Genomic DNA, 14,756 nt, shown 5'->3' with positions numbered 1-14,756 from the left:
GTGATAGCCTCTTATAAGTACCTAGAATACAATCTCTGTGGCAGGTTGGTTGCAAATCCATGAGCTTTAATGTCCAGACAGGATAGAGGAATGGAAGAAATCCTCTTGAGAAGCCTAATTATAACATATATCCAAAGAGAAAAACCTCAACTTCAGGAAGGTGATCCAAGACAAAGACCCAGAAATAGAGTTGTGAGTTTTTTAAACAATCCTTTGAAGTCTGCTCTGACACATAAAAAACAATGAAAGCTTAAGAATTCTATGCCTAGTGTATTTGTACCTAGGTTATATTTGAGGTGATTAACACTTTGCCTTGGATTTGAAATAAATCTTAGTATTTATGAATGAAAGATAAAGTAGTCAGAAAATGGACGCTCCCTAATTGAATGAGTTAACTTTAAGATGAATGAAATGAGATAAAAATGTTTTTACTCCCTGTAAAGGTCAATGTTTTTAAGTACTATACAAATGATTTTTAAAATTTTTAATAATATACTGTTAGAAAATACTAAATTTTAGGTAGCCTAGTCTTCTGTGAATTTATTTGCAGATTCTTGATTTCTTAAGCATGGATGAAATTAAGAATAATTCTGAGGTTCAAAACCAAGAATGTGGCTTTCGGAAAATTGCCTGGGCATTTCTTAAGGTATGTTTTTCACCATTTTAAACACTTTTAAAATAGTCTTCAAATGTAGTTGGCTGCTTTCTCCCATGTCAGTTTGGTTTCATATAAGGAATTAGAATCTAAGGTAAGGTTATAAGAATGAAGAGTTATTAATTCAAGCTCAGGTTATGCTCATTCAGATTCTTAAATATTTATAAATTTTTGTGCGCCAGTTACAGTATGTGACAGTTACACTATTTGGTTCTGAGGATGTAGCATTAAAAAAGACACAAACAGCCATGCCATTTATTCAATTCAATAAATATTTATTAAGACTTTTCTATGTGCCAGCTACTGTTCTTGTCAGTGGACAAAGATGACAAATCCTTGAACTCCTGGACTTCCAGCAACATAAACATAAAACAGTTGACTTCACAATTTGTCATTTAATTATAAATTTTTATAAGTATCGTAAAGAGGTATGGGAAGGATGATGAACTGTGGGATCAGGGAAAGGATTCCTGAGGAAGAGACACACTGTCACCGGTGGGGAAGAGATGGGCCATGGTAGAGGGTACAATATATGCAAAAACCCTGATATTTGAAGGAGCAGGGTTAATTCAGAAAATCAAAAAAAGGCCACCAGGATTGGAGGACAGAGACTAAGGGTGCATGAAGAGGTTGCTAAGATCAATGGGATGTTAATTATGATGAGGTCTTCTCAGGTATTATAGCTAGAGGAAGCCATTATAGAATTTAAAGAGCAATGGGAAGCCACTATAGGATTTTAAACAAAACAATAAAATAATCTGATTTATGTTTTAGAAAGATATATACTCTGCTATGTAGAGAACAGATTCTAGAGGGAGCAAATGTGGATACTTGATAATCAAATTAGGAAATTCTTACAGTAGTCTAGGTAAAAAATGTCTTTGTACATTTGTCTTTGACTGGGTGTCTCTGACTAGGATGTCTTTGACGATAATGTTTCAGCAAAGATGAAAGACATAGATTGATGTTTTTAAAAAAGGATATTTTAATTTTATATTATCTGTTATTCCTTCAGACATCAATTTAAATTATGAAAAGTCTTGAGTAATTAGTCTATTTTGTACCATCTTATAAAAACATTTTCATTTGTGCATCCATTCGTTCAACAAATGTGATCTATAAAATGTGAGACAGTCTGCTAAATACAGTACATTCATAGATAAATTAGACGTTGTATATACCTGCCCTCCAATTTAATTTCTATACAGACCTGTTACCTACATTATTATGTGCTACAGAGCAGATGCTGTGAAAATCCGGTTGAAACGTTTAATCCATATTGGGGGTTAGAGAGAGATTTTAGAAGTATTATAGTCAAAGGACTGAATAGCCGCCAGGTTGGCTGTGGTGAGTAAGTAATTGAGAGTGGCCTTAGGAATCACCTGGTCCAGTGTACTATCTGTGATCGCCCTTATATAAATCTGTTATGCCTTTTTCCATACCAGCTTTGATACTGATTTAGAGCAAAGAAAAAAACCATTAAAAAAAAAAGCAAAAAAGTTCACTTTTACATCGTAAACATTGCCATCTTGTGGTTTTATTAGAAACTGCATTTCTTTTATGCTAAGATTCGTGCAAACCTGCAGTATTTACTGTAAGTTGCACTTGGGAAGCAGTAACATATTTCACAGCATTTTTACCTCTAAATACTGTATGGATTTTTATTTATTTATTCATCTTATGCCATTGGCAAAAATGGCAGTCAAGAATTCTCCTTATCCCATCCCCACCCCGCAGAAAGGGTAAGGTATTCTGTGTGCTTCACGTCTTCTAATACTTCTGTCTTTTTCATTAGACTGTAAGCTTTTTAGAGTCACCAATGACTTCTTTTGGGTAAATATGTTGAGCATTTTTAGTCCTTATTTTACTACATCTTTTTACATTTAATATATCACTCTCTTGAAACTCCATGCTATAATATCACCAGCTCCCAGCATATTAATGGCACATAGAAAGTACTTAGTGACTATATATCGAGGGAATTAATCAACGATGATGGAAAGAGTGGCAAGGATAAAATTCATCTTCAGGAGAGTGGCATGACGGATGCAGTAGCTCACACCTGTAATCCCAGCATGCTGGGAGGCTGAGGTGAGCCAATCACTTGAGGTCAGGAGTTTGAGACCAGCCTGACCAATATGGTGAAACCCTATCTCTACTAAAAATACAAAAATTAGCCAGGTGTTGTGGTGTGCGCCTGTAATCCCAGCTACTCGGAAGGCTGAGGGGGGAGGATTGCTTGAACACAGGGAATGGAAGTTGTAGTGACCCGTGATTGTACTGCTGCACTCCAGCCTGGGTGACAGAGTGAGATTCCATCTCAAAAAAAAAAAAAAAAAAAGAAAATGGCATGAAGACAATTAAAATTTAAATCTTTTATTGCCTATCCTATTGGTTCCAGGGATGTCTTGAATAGTTGTTAAGTTATTACAATAGTTCAAATGAGACTTTATCCTAATTCTCAGCTATGCCTCAGATTCTCAGGTACTTTCAGTTCTTTTAGTACATATATGTGGCTGTTCTTTTAAACTAAAAAGTGACAAAGCCTTATTTATTTAAGCTCTATATTATATAATTTATAACCATAATAGCAGGGTCTTGGCTGAATCTTAGTTGTTTACTCATGCTAAGCAGCATATTAATGTAAACTAAATTGCCTGGTTAAATTAAAACAATCTACGGAAAGTATGGTTTAGAAGCTGGGGAATATCTTTAAAATCACCGAGATGAGCTTTGGCGAGCTGTAGGAGAGTTAATGAAGGGAGTCTCGAGTGCTTATGATTTAATGACTGAATGTATCTATTACTCAGTTTGGAACTGTTCTTTACCCCTATGTGTCATTTGACACTAGTCACAATGTCACCTGCTCAGCTTATAACCTCCATTGTCTTTACATTCTTTCCTAAAGGGGTAGGGGAAAAGATGGGCTGTATTTTGCCATCTCTCTTGTTGATGCATCATTCCTGCACTCATCATTCCTGAACAACATTCTAAATTTTGCCTCTGCCACTAAAGCTTCTCCAACCAAATCACTAATGATTTCTATTTGCCAAATTTATTGAACATTTTTAAGTTATTTTGTCACATCTATGCATTTAACATATCACACTCTTGAAACTCTGTTACCTTGGTTTTCTTGACACCATCCTCTCCTAATTTTACTTATACCATTCTTTCAGTTTCCTTCATGGTCTTCTACCTACCTCCTTAATATCAGTCCTACTCATGGTTTCATCTTTAACCCAGTTTTTTTGGAACCACTTTTCTCACCGGTACTTCAGGTTTGTAAATTCAGTCCCCTACTGGACATTTCAACTTGGATGACTTACAGATATCTCAGATTCTCCCAAACTGAGTATCCTTGCTGCTCTCTCTGCTACTTCAGTTGGTAGTATCACCATCTGTCCACTCTCCCAGGTTCATGAACTTGGAGTTACACTGTTTTGGTAGCTACAAGTCACGTGGCAGTTTGAATTCAAATTAAATATAATTAAAAATTTAGTTTTACATTTGTGCTAGCTATACTTCAAGTGCAGGGTAGCCACATGTGGATTCCGAATTGGTTAGAGTATTTCCATCATTATAGAAAGCTCTCTTGGACAATGCTGTCTTAGAGTCTTTCTTGACTCTGTGTTTTTTTTACTTTCCAAGTTACATGAGTCTACAGGTAACAGTTGTTAAATACGTTCCCTGCACTCAGTGCCTATTCTTCTAATTTAAGATACTTCCATGTTTTGTGTGAACTGTTGCAAAGGGTTCAAACTATCTTTCTGCTCCTAATTTGGAGAGGACATAAAGGTTAGACATTTCATTTCCTATTTTGAGTCATGGTCTAATGAAAGAGAACGTATTCTGACTTGGTAAGATTTTTATTTTTCTTATAAAAATCTCCATTTAAGGCCAGGCATGGTGGCTCACGCCTGTAATCCCAAAACTTTGGGAGGCCGAGGTGGGCAGATCACTTGAGGCCAGGAGTTCGTGACCAGCCTGGCCAACATGGCAAAACCTCTGACTGCTAAAAACACAAAAGTCAGCCAGGTGTGGTAGCGTGCATCTGTAATCCCAGCTACTCAGGAGGCTGAGGCACAAGAATCACTTGAACCCAGGAGGGGGAGGTTGCAGTGAGCCGAGATTTTGCCGCTGCACTCCAGCCTGGATAACAGAATGAGATTCTGCCAAGAAAAAAAAAAAAAGACAAAAATCTCCAGTTAGTTAGTTTAAACATAAGTTTTGTTTAATAGGGTTTTAAAGATAGACCTTTGAAAGAAGGTACACTAAAATACTGAAAAAAGTAACGAATGGCTTAAATGAGTTTAATTATCTTGAAATGATTTTAACTTTTTAAAAATTTAAAACATCATAAAATTTTAACCATTAAAAATACTGATATTAAACAAATGGAAAATTTGTGTCTTGTGTAAATATACAGTTTAACCTTATTATTTCAGACGACTGTATATCAATCACATCCTTTGTTCAGTGTGAAATCTGGCACAGTAGTGTAAATGCTGTACCAACAGTCTGAAATTATTGTATATGTGAAAAGAGAGCTATCAGGAAAATATTTTAAAAGCCATTTGGGTTACCTTTTGTCAAAAATGATCTGGAACTGTGCTTAACTAAGTATGTAGTGTTCTTTGCTTTGTAAAACTAAGAAATTTCAGCATGCCATATTAATCTTTTAAAAATGTTTCTGACTTTATGCTATTGCTTTGTTGGATATATTTATTTTCAGTGACGGTCACATTTTATATGAATTCTTGTTTTAAGCTTCTGGGAGCCAATGGAAATGCAAACATCAACTCAAAACTTCGTTTGCAGCTGTATTACCCACCTACTAAGCCTCGATCCCAATTAAATGTTGTTGAGGTGTTTGAATGGTGGTCAAAATGTCCAAGAAATCGTTACCCATCAACACTGTATGTAACTGTAAGAGGACTGAAAGTTCCAGACTGTGTAAGTTAATATAGTACATGTAAGTGTATATCTTCTAGTGTTGAAATTAAATGGTGACATAACATGTTTTTCATTTCTAAAAAGATAAGACTTCTAATAATAATTTTAATAGATATCCGGGGTTATATATTAAGACTGTAATAGCTGATATTTAAAAGATGCTTAAATGAATTTTAAATGTGAAATACAGCTTTTAGTATTAGGAAAAATGTTTTGTTACAATTTGATTTTCAGAAATTAAAGATAAAAGGTGGACTTAAAGGAGAAGTTGAAAAATATTTTCTGTAAAGGGCGAGATAGTATTTTAGGCTTTCGCCCTGTAGTTTCAGTCAATTTTGCCTTTATAGTGTGAAAGTAGCTACATAGACATATGTAGGCCATAACTAAACAAATGGGTGTGATGTGTTCCAATAAAAGTTTATTTACAAAAGCAGGTAGCAGGCCAAATTTGGTGTGTGGGCTGCAGTTTGCAGAGTCCTGATTTCTGGGTACATTTTTCACAATATTATTCAAATAATCAGTATGTAATGTTTCTACTGCTGCTGTTTTCCATAGATTAATATTATAAATAATCTTAGCAAAGAATTGACCCTAAAATAAAAAAGTTTTGCTTTTGTCTTATTTCTTATAAGACATTAATTTTTCAGGTCATTTGCACATTCTGTAGCTGATATATACTGTCACCACAGGACTGATTTGCATTGGTTTGGATGGAGTTAAATCTATTATTGAGAAATGATTTTTAAAACTTGAGATTTTTATGATACTAGTTTTGTGATTTTAAAGATACAGTATTATATCAGAGCCATGGCATAACTCATAAGTATTGGTGAAGAAGCAGAAACAAAGGGTAGAGTTATTAAAATCATTTCATGTAAATTTGTAGTCATATTTTTTCCTCAAAAACTTTTAAGACTTTTTGGTTATAGGACTGTAGTTTTAAGCAGCTTTTTTATTTTATTTCGAATAATGTACAAATAAAAGTAGAATTTTTTCTGGATTACATTTTGAAAATATTTTCATATTATTTGTTTCAGTATTTTTAAAACTATATGCTAGAAAAAGAAAAAGGTGTACATGATATATAAATTTTCATATTTTAATGCATATTTAGATAAAGCCATCTTACCGCTCTACGATGGCTCTTCAGGAGGAAAAAGGTAAACCAGTGCATTGTGAACATCACCATGAGTCAAGCTCAATAGACACAGAACCTGGATTAGAAGAGTCAAAGGAAGTAATAAAGTGGAAACGACTCCCTGGGCAGGTGAAGTGTTTGATAACAGTGGATTGCTTTAGATGTTTATTTATTACCTTCAAAACTCCAGTAACTCCTAGGATATCTAGCTTACTACTTAAAATCCTGGCTATTTATGATTTTGCCTTTTCATTAATTAATTTGACGAATAATAAGAGTGCCTAGCGTGTGTATATAAGCACTATCTTACATTCTTCGTTCGGGCACTTGGGCAATTGTAAATTGTATTAGCTTGGGCTGCTATAACAAAATACCACACACTGGGTGGCTTAAACAGCAGACATTTATTTCTCACAGTTCTGAAGGCTGGGAAGTTCAAGATCAAGATGCTAGCCAGCCTAGTTCCTGGTGAGGATCCCCTTTTTGACTTGGAGCCAGCCTCCTCCTTGCTGTATTCTCACGTGGTGGAGAGAGAGATCACCTTTCTTGTGTCTTTTTTTATAAGGGCACAGATCTGATTCATAAGCGTCTCACTCTCAGGACCAAATTACCTCCCAGAGACCCCCACATCTAAATACTATCACATAGGGGATTACAGCTTTAACATACGGTTTTTGAGAGGACATAGCATTTGGTCTATAGCAAAGATCGAGGTGCTGACTTGGTTGATTTCTTCTGAGGCTTCTCCTTGTCTTACAGTAGGCTGCCCTCTTGCTGCCTCCTCACATGATCTTTGTGCATGCACGCCCCTGTTGTCTTTCCCCTGGTTGGATTAGGACCCTTCCATAATTATTTCATTTTAACGTAATCACCTCTTTAAAGACCACATCTCCAAATACTGTTACATTCTGAGGTGCTAGGGGTTAGAGCTTTAACATACTCATTTGGGTGACAAGGGGTAGGGGTGTGAGTGGGAGGAGAGAGGACACAATTCAGCCTGTAACAGCAGTCAGATAACATAGATTTTTAGCCTGGGCAATATAGCAAGACCCGTTCTCTTAAAAAAGGTTTTTTAATTAGGTGGGCATGCTGGCATGCACCTGTAGTCCCAGCTACTCGGGAGACTGAGGAAGGAAGATTGAGCCCAGGAATTCAAGACTGCAGTGAGCTATGACTGTGCCACTGCACTCAAGCCTGGATGACACAATGAGACCCCATCTCTTAAAAAAAAAAATAAAAATTTTTTAAAACAGATTTTTGATGTCTGTGAGACATACATCTCTTAATGTTTATGGATTCATGAAATTCTTTACATCACCTGGCTTCTTCCTGAATCACACTTTGATAGAGATATGTACGTGTATGTACTTCTGCCACAAGCTGAGCAGCATTTAAGCTTTTACTAAAGTGTTCTTACTAGATTAACATTTTTTGCAATGGCGGGAAGCCTTGCTGATACAATTTTGCAATTTTTTTACTAGTTTTTACAAAGAATGGAGTGGTTTATTTTATGCATATGAGCTACTACCAGATGAAATGTATTCAAGATCTTAATTTATTCAAACATCTAATGTAGAAATAAGAACTGACTATTGTTATTTAGTCATCTTCATTTTCTGTATTTTACATCACATTTGACTTTCTTTTTGAGGCCGATTTTACAGATACATTTTAAAATCACTTTGAGTTAGAATACTTCAAGCATAGGCCGGGCGCGGTGGCTCAAGCCTGTAATCCCAGCACTTTGGGAGGCCAAGACGGGCGGATCACGAGATCAGGAGATCGAGACCATCCTGGCTAACACGGTGAAACCCCGTCTCTACTAAAAAATACAAAAAACTAGCCGGGTGAGGTGGCGGGTGCCTGTAGTCCCAGCTACTCGGGAGGCTGAGGCAGGAGAATGGCTAAACCCGGGAGGCGGAGTTTGCAGTGAGCTGAGATCCGGCCACTGCACTCTAGCCCGGGCGACAGAGCGAGACTCAGTCTCAAAAAAAAAAAAAAAAAGAATACTTCAAGCATAATAATATGGAGAGATTAACACTTAGATTTTGCCCTTGGTGAACTTCCAGGTTAGGTGGGAAAAGAAAGCAGTTACAGTGTTGTTTATTTTCAGATAGGCTTTAGAGAAGTCTTGAGGAAATGAGGAAATGTAGGTATAAAGATGATTGTACAGATCAGCAGTTCTCAAAATGTAGTTTGGAGACCTCTGGGAGTTCTGAGTCCCTTTCAGGGGGTTCTTGAAGTCAACTTCTTTTCATAATGATTCTAAGGTGTTACTAGTCTCTTTCAGATTCATTCTCTTACAAGTATGCACTAGCATTTTCTAGAGGCTAAGTAACATGTGATATCACAAGACAGCGGAAGTAGTTATGAAAATCTAGATTTTATTAAGCTAGACATTTAAAGTTAGCATTTATTTTCTTTATTTTTATGAAAACTCCAAATAGCCTCTGAAAAAAATGTTCAAGAATGTAAAGCATCTCGAAACTAAAAACATTTGAGAATTGCAGATCTGAAGACTGAACTACAGTGGTGGGAAAAGGGCTCATTCAGCAGTGGAGCTTGAGATTGGCTAGGATGCCCAAGGTAGGGGTGAGTGAAGGAGGGATAAGGAAGGGTATTTCATATGAAGGCAAAGTTGCAAATAAGTGGGAAAGGACCTGTTGTATTCATTAGGCACTCAAAAGCTTGGCTGGTTGGAAACCGGAGTTTGTAAAAGAGGAGATAAAGTAGTGTACTGCCTTGGGCCCACATTGTGGAGTGTCTCAAATGGTAGCCTAATACTTGATTGTGAGGGATGTGAGGAATAATGGAAGGTTTTCAGGTGATGAGAAAAATAACAGTTGTATTTGAGGATGAATTAATGCGGGCAGTGGCATGGGGAGATCTTGAAGTAGTAACATCAGAATTAGATGGCAGTCATTGATGTGTGAGTTGATGAGGGTCTAATGAATACCAGAGACAGAAAGTAAGAACGAGCATGATTTAGTGACTGACAAGGTAGTAAACGAGGGGAAAGAGTCAAGGCTTTTGAGGACCTTTATTGGAGTGTCTGTTCTGGATAGGGCATAGTGTCAAACCCTGGGAATACAAAGAACATGACAGTGGCTTCAGTGTTTTCATTTTCAGCCTAGTTGACTGGGCACAGAGTTTTCCTTAACTACGCTTCCTACTCTAGGAGCAGCAGCAAGTGGTTATAAAGCCTCATGACATTTCTTTCAGTTTTTGTTCCTTGTTACACTCCTTTCCCTTTTCTTAATTATGCGGATGGAGGATGCAGAGAGAAAATGGGTAGCATGGAGTCTGGTACATGATTGACACTTAACAAATTCTTTTTTTTTTTTTTTTTTTTTTGAGACGGAGTCTCGCGCTGTCGCCCAGGCTGGAGTGCAGTGGCCGGATCTCAGCTTACTGCAAGCTCCGCCTCCCGGGTTCACGCCATTCTCCTGCCTCAGCCTCCTGAGTAGCTGGGACTACAGGCGCCCGCCACCTCGCCCGGCTAGTTTTTTTTTTGTATTTTTTTAGTAGAGACTGGGTTTCACCGTGTTAGCCGGGATGGTCTCGATCTCCTGACCTCGTGATCCGCCCGTCTTGGCCTCCCAAAGTGCTGGGATTACAGGCTTGAGCCACTGCGCCCGGCCGTAACAAATTCTTTTGAATTTTTCACATTCCTAGTAGCTGGTTGTAATGCTGTCTCCCGAGGTACTGCCAGATCTTGGTACTATTTGTGAAAAACCTGGTACCTGTCTAGAAAGCATGCCCTTGAAGTAACAGTCTTTGAGTAGTCCATTAAGCTAGGCTTGACCCTTTGAATAATCCTTCTTAGCCATGTAGAGCTAATAATGGTTACTCTTAGCTAGTAATAGCTACTCATAGGATGGCTGTGATGAATATATTGAAAGACATTTGTAATAAAGTACAACTTTCATGGCATATAGTAAGAGCCCAGTGTATGTTTAATTCAACTTTTTGAATTATAAGAAACAGAAGAACTAAGGCTCACTGAAGGTTGGAAGAGATAGAATTAGGATAAATAAACGTAACTGATATTTTCTACAGTATATATTAATAGCCAGAAAATTTGGGCTTCATCTGGTAGAAGAGAGTGAAAACATTAAAATTTTGAAGAAATTGTACTAATGAATGAGAGACCAATAAGGGCCGATTGATTACTTTGAAAATACATTTTGGAAGGCAGCCACAAAAGGTGATTATTTTAAGATACGCAAAGAGAGAATGGGCATTCATACATTCTGGCTTAAGCTAGGCCCCATAGGTACTTGTGGTCTTGAAAAAAGCTTGTGACTTTAACAAAAGTGACCTATTAGTGCTGTCACTAATAAGAATAAGGCTGTGACATACATTCTTTTAGTACCTATATAGAGGCAATGTGGCAGCAACAGCTTTAGAGTATCAGATATTGAAATTTTTCTATTCATATTTAGGTGAATTAAGTACTAGTTAAACATGAAGAACAAATCCACTTTAAAAATTTCATAGGCACTCATTCTCTTTTTGCAAAGTAATTTACTATGGTTTTTCAGCGTTCTGTATACTTGTTTTTCCCTTTCTCTGTGTCATAAAAGGACTTAAAAAAAACTACAGTAATTGAAATTAAAAACTAGCCTTTGCATTTTAATGTTTTCTAATTTATTATTTTTTAAATGTATGTTTTTTTAGGCTTGCCGTATCCCAAACAAACACCTCTTCTCACTGAATGCAGGAGAACGAGGATGTTTTTGTCTTGATTTCTCCCACAATGGAAGGATATTAGCAGCAGCTTGTGCCAGCCGGGATGGATATCCAATTATTTGTGAGTAATAATCCTACCTGTTTAATCTGGTTGTAGTCTGCATGGAGGACGTTCTTTAGTTTTTTAAATTTGTGGAAATCTTAACTTGAGTAATCCCCTGTACTACTCAATTAAAGAGAACAGATTTCTTCAAGTAAAGAAAGTTCTTTTATAATAATTTTACGCTTTTCTATACAATAAGTGTTCAGAAGTAGAATGAGAATGATCAAATGAAAGATGGTAAATTTATTTTTAAAACATGCAGGAGGATTTTTGTAAACATTTTGCATTTTAAATATAGAAATTTGGAAACAAAGATTAATACATCTCCTGGGGAACATGAGTCCAGTGTGGTTAGTTGATAGCAGTGATGATGTGAGTTACAAAAGCCCCCAAATTTGCTGTTTAGTGGAATACAAATAATTGACTCAAGAGTACCTAGAAGAAAACTTCTCATTATGGTAGGGAAGTCAGCAGAGAGGCCAAGCAATTATTTCTGTAGCTTTAGAGACTTTTTAAAGTGAGCATTAACATATAGACTTAGAAGCATTAAATACTCTTGTTTACTTCTGCCTCAATAGTAAAACCAGCTCTCCTCTGCAGAAGTAGCCAGCTCCTTGTGGGCATCTGCCCTAAACACTAGGTCTTACTGAACTTTTCTCAGCTTAGCACAGTTTGCTATTGGTTGATTCCCTTTTTGTCATCAGGGACTCATAATTGACTTGGTGGGCATTTATTAAGTAGATATTGCTCCCCATGAAATAGTAATAAATTTTAAAAATAAAAAATCACTTATGTCATTTGATTACCACTATGCTATTTTTAAAATTCATCAAAAGCCCATATGTAGAGGGTAAAAAGGTTCTTAGGAAATGCTCCTAAGTTATTAATAGTAATTTATTTCTTTTGCATAGTGAAAGAATTATTTTATTCTGATTTTATGTTTTAAGAGCTTCTGTGATAAATATCTTATTTATGCTTAAATAAACCTGCTTAAAATGCTATGTAGATTGAGATATTGCTTAAATATCAAAAATAGAGGAGGAAGAGGAATATTTGTCTTTGGTTTTTGACTATTTGATTATGATGTGTCTACTTGAAATTCCTTTAACTTGTTGTATGTGCAGATCAATGTTTTTCACGAATTTGAGAAGTGTTCAGTCGTTCTTTCTTGAAATGTTCTGTTTGGCCCTTTTCTCTTTCTTCTTCTGGGAGTCCCATTATGCCTGTGTTGGTACTCTTGGTAGTGTCCCACAAGTCTCTGAAACTTTTCTGTTTTTCTTCATTCTTTTTCTGCTTTTTTCAGACGGGATAATCTCAGTTGACCTATTGTCAAATTTAGTAATTCTTTCAGTTTAGATCTGCTGTTGAGCCCCTCTAGTGAATTATTTATTTCAGTTATTGTACTTTTCAACTGTAAAATTTCTAGGTAGTCTTTTTTTTTAAAAAAATCATATCTGTCTCTTTATTGATACTCTGTTTTTTGGTGAGAAATCCTTTTCACACTTTAATTCTTTAGACCTGGTTTTCTTTAGATCTTTTAATATATTTATAACAGTAGATTAAAAGTCTTTGTTGAGAAAGCCCAGGGTCTGGGCTTCCTTAGTTTCTATGTAGACTACTTTTTTCCCCTGTGTGTGGGCCACTCTTTCCTGTTTTTTCCATTTCTCATAATTTTGTGTTGAAAACTGGATGTTTTAATAATACAGTGTGGCAGCTCTGGAAATCAGATCCCCCCGTTTCTCCCCTCACACCCACCCAGGATTTATTTTTGCAGTTAGCTTTGTGATTTTGGACTAATTCTGTAGTCTTTACTCTCTGTCATGTGTGGCCGTTGATGTCTGTGCTCGGTTAAGTTAGTGGTCAGATTGCGATTTTTAAATACCTGAGTGGATGAGTCTACTGGTCTTTGCCAAGGGACTCTGTGTGTGTTGGGGTATACCTTCAATGCTTCAATAGGCAATCTACAGCTCTGCTTTAGCTTTACTTTCTGTTTGTGCTGAGCCACTTCAGGTCAGCCCGAGTAAGAGGTAAAGACTCTTAGGTCTTTCTTGGTTGTGCATATTGCCTTCACATACATGCATGGGAATCCTTCTAGATACCCAGGAATATTTTGGAGCTTATCAGTGTCCCCTATGGACATCTCATTCCCAGTTTTTTGTTTTGTTTTGTTTTGTTTTTTGTTTTTATTTTAAGTTCTTTGGTGAGCGTCTTCTTAGCCTCACTTAGTATCAATGCCTCAGGCAGCTGTGATATTAAATGATGCCATGGGTGGTTGTGACATGCACCTTAAGGTTAGGGCTGTTCTCCCAGAGCATGCTGTGAGCCAGGTCAAATAAAGGCAGGCCCTGAGAGTGGATCTTTCCTGGAGGGCCAGACTGCCACATAGTAAGAAGTCTTTGGGGATGGGGCTTTTAGGGAGCATCAGACCTGTTCTGCCCCACCCAGTGGCTGTTAATCTCCTGATTTTTATTGGTTTTTAAGATTCCTTTAAAGTTTGAGACAGGAATGAGAACATGGCAAGTTAAAACACCATAATAAAGCTCAATGTTCTTACCAAATTCAGCCATTTTTCTTAAATACTCTTCAAATCTTTGTAAGCTTTACTTAATTTTCAGAGTTCTGAAAATGTTGATTTTTGCCAGTTTTTGCCAGTGTTTTATGCTGCTTCTATGGGGAGGAGATTTTTTTAAGACTCTTATTTTGCTATTCCGCAAGTACAGTAGTCCCTCTTTTTCCGTAGGGAATATGTTCCAAGACCCTCAGTGGAAGCCTGAAACCTCAAGTAGTGCTGAACCCGATTGCCATCAGTAGAAACACGTCTGCTCATGCTTTCCACCCACAGATTTATATCTTTTCCATCTTAACAAAGTACTTACCATGCACTAAGGGCCATTACTTTTGTCATTTGAGATGTGACAGCAAAACTAGCACAAACCTCTTTTTTGTTCTTCACAATTTCACAGATAGATTTTTACTGTAGATCCTAGCAACTTCAACATACACTTTTTTTCTTTCCTTTTTAAATCAAGAACTTTCACCTTTTCACTCAAAGGAAGTACTTTATGGTTTCCCTTTGGCAAATGCCAATTGCTAACATTATTACTCTTGCACTTTGGGGCCATTAAGTAAAATAAGGGTAACTTGAACAAAAGCACTGGGTGACAACCAGTCTGATAACTGAGACAGCTACTAAGTTTCTGATAGACAGTTAG

The 14,756-nt window shown here is 36.7% G+C and overlaps 1 protein-coding gene across 3 annotated transcripts in view; it reads left to right on the top strand.

Annotated features, from left to right (window-relative positions):
• The window catches only part of AHI1 (Abelson helper integration site 1), a 209,378-nt gene that overhangs the window by 41,699 nt on the left and 152,923 nt on the right, over nt 1-14,756 (top strand). For all 3 annotated transcript variants that reach the window (XM_025383909.1, XM_025383908.1, XM_025383910.1), the window contains 4 exons: nt 551-646; nt 5,426-5,611; nt 6,726-6,878; nt 11,430-11,562. In XM_025383909.1, the coding sequence (XP_025239694.1) occupies nt 551-646; nt 5,426-5,611; nt 6,726-6,878; nt 11,430-11,562 (568 nt within the window). The remainder of the gene's footprint in view (nt 1-550; nt 647-5,425; nt 5,612-6,725; nt 6,879-11,429; nt 11,563-14,756) is intronic.

Source organism: Theropithecus gelada, chromosome 4, assembly GCF_003255815.1.
Source record: "Theropithecus gelada isolate Dixy chromosome 4, Tgel_1.0, whole genome shotgun sequence".
NCBI classification, from domain to species: domain Eukaryota; kingdom Metazoa; phylum Chordata; class Mammalia; order Primates; family Cercopithecidae; genus Theropithecus; species Theropithecus gelada.
The sequence above is the reverse complement of the archived record's forward strand: the minus strand, read 5'-3'. Positions and strand labels throughout refer to the sequence as shown.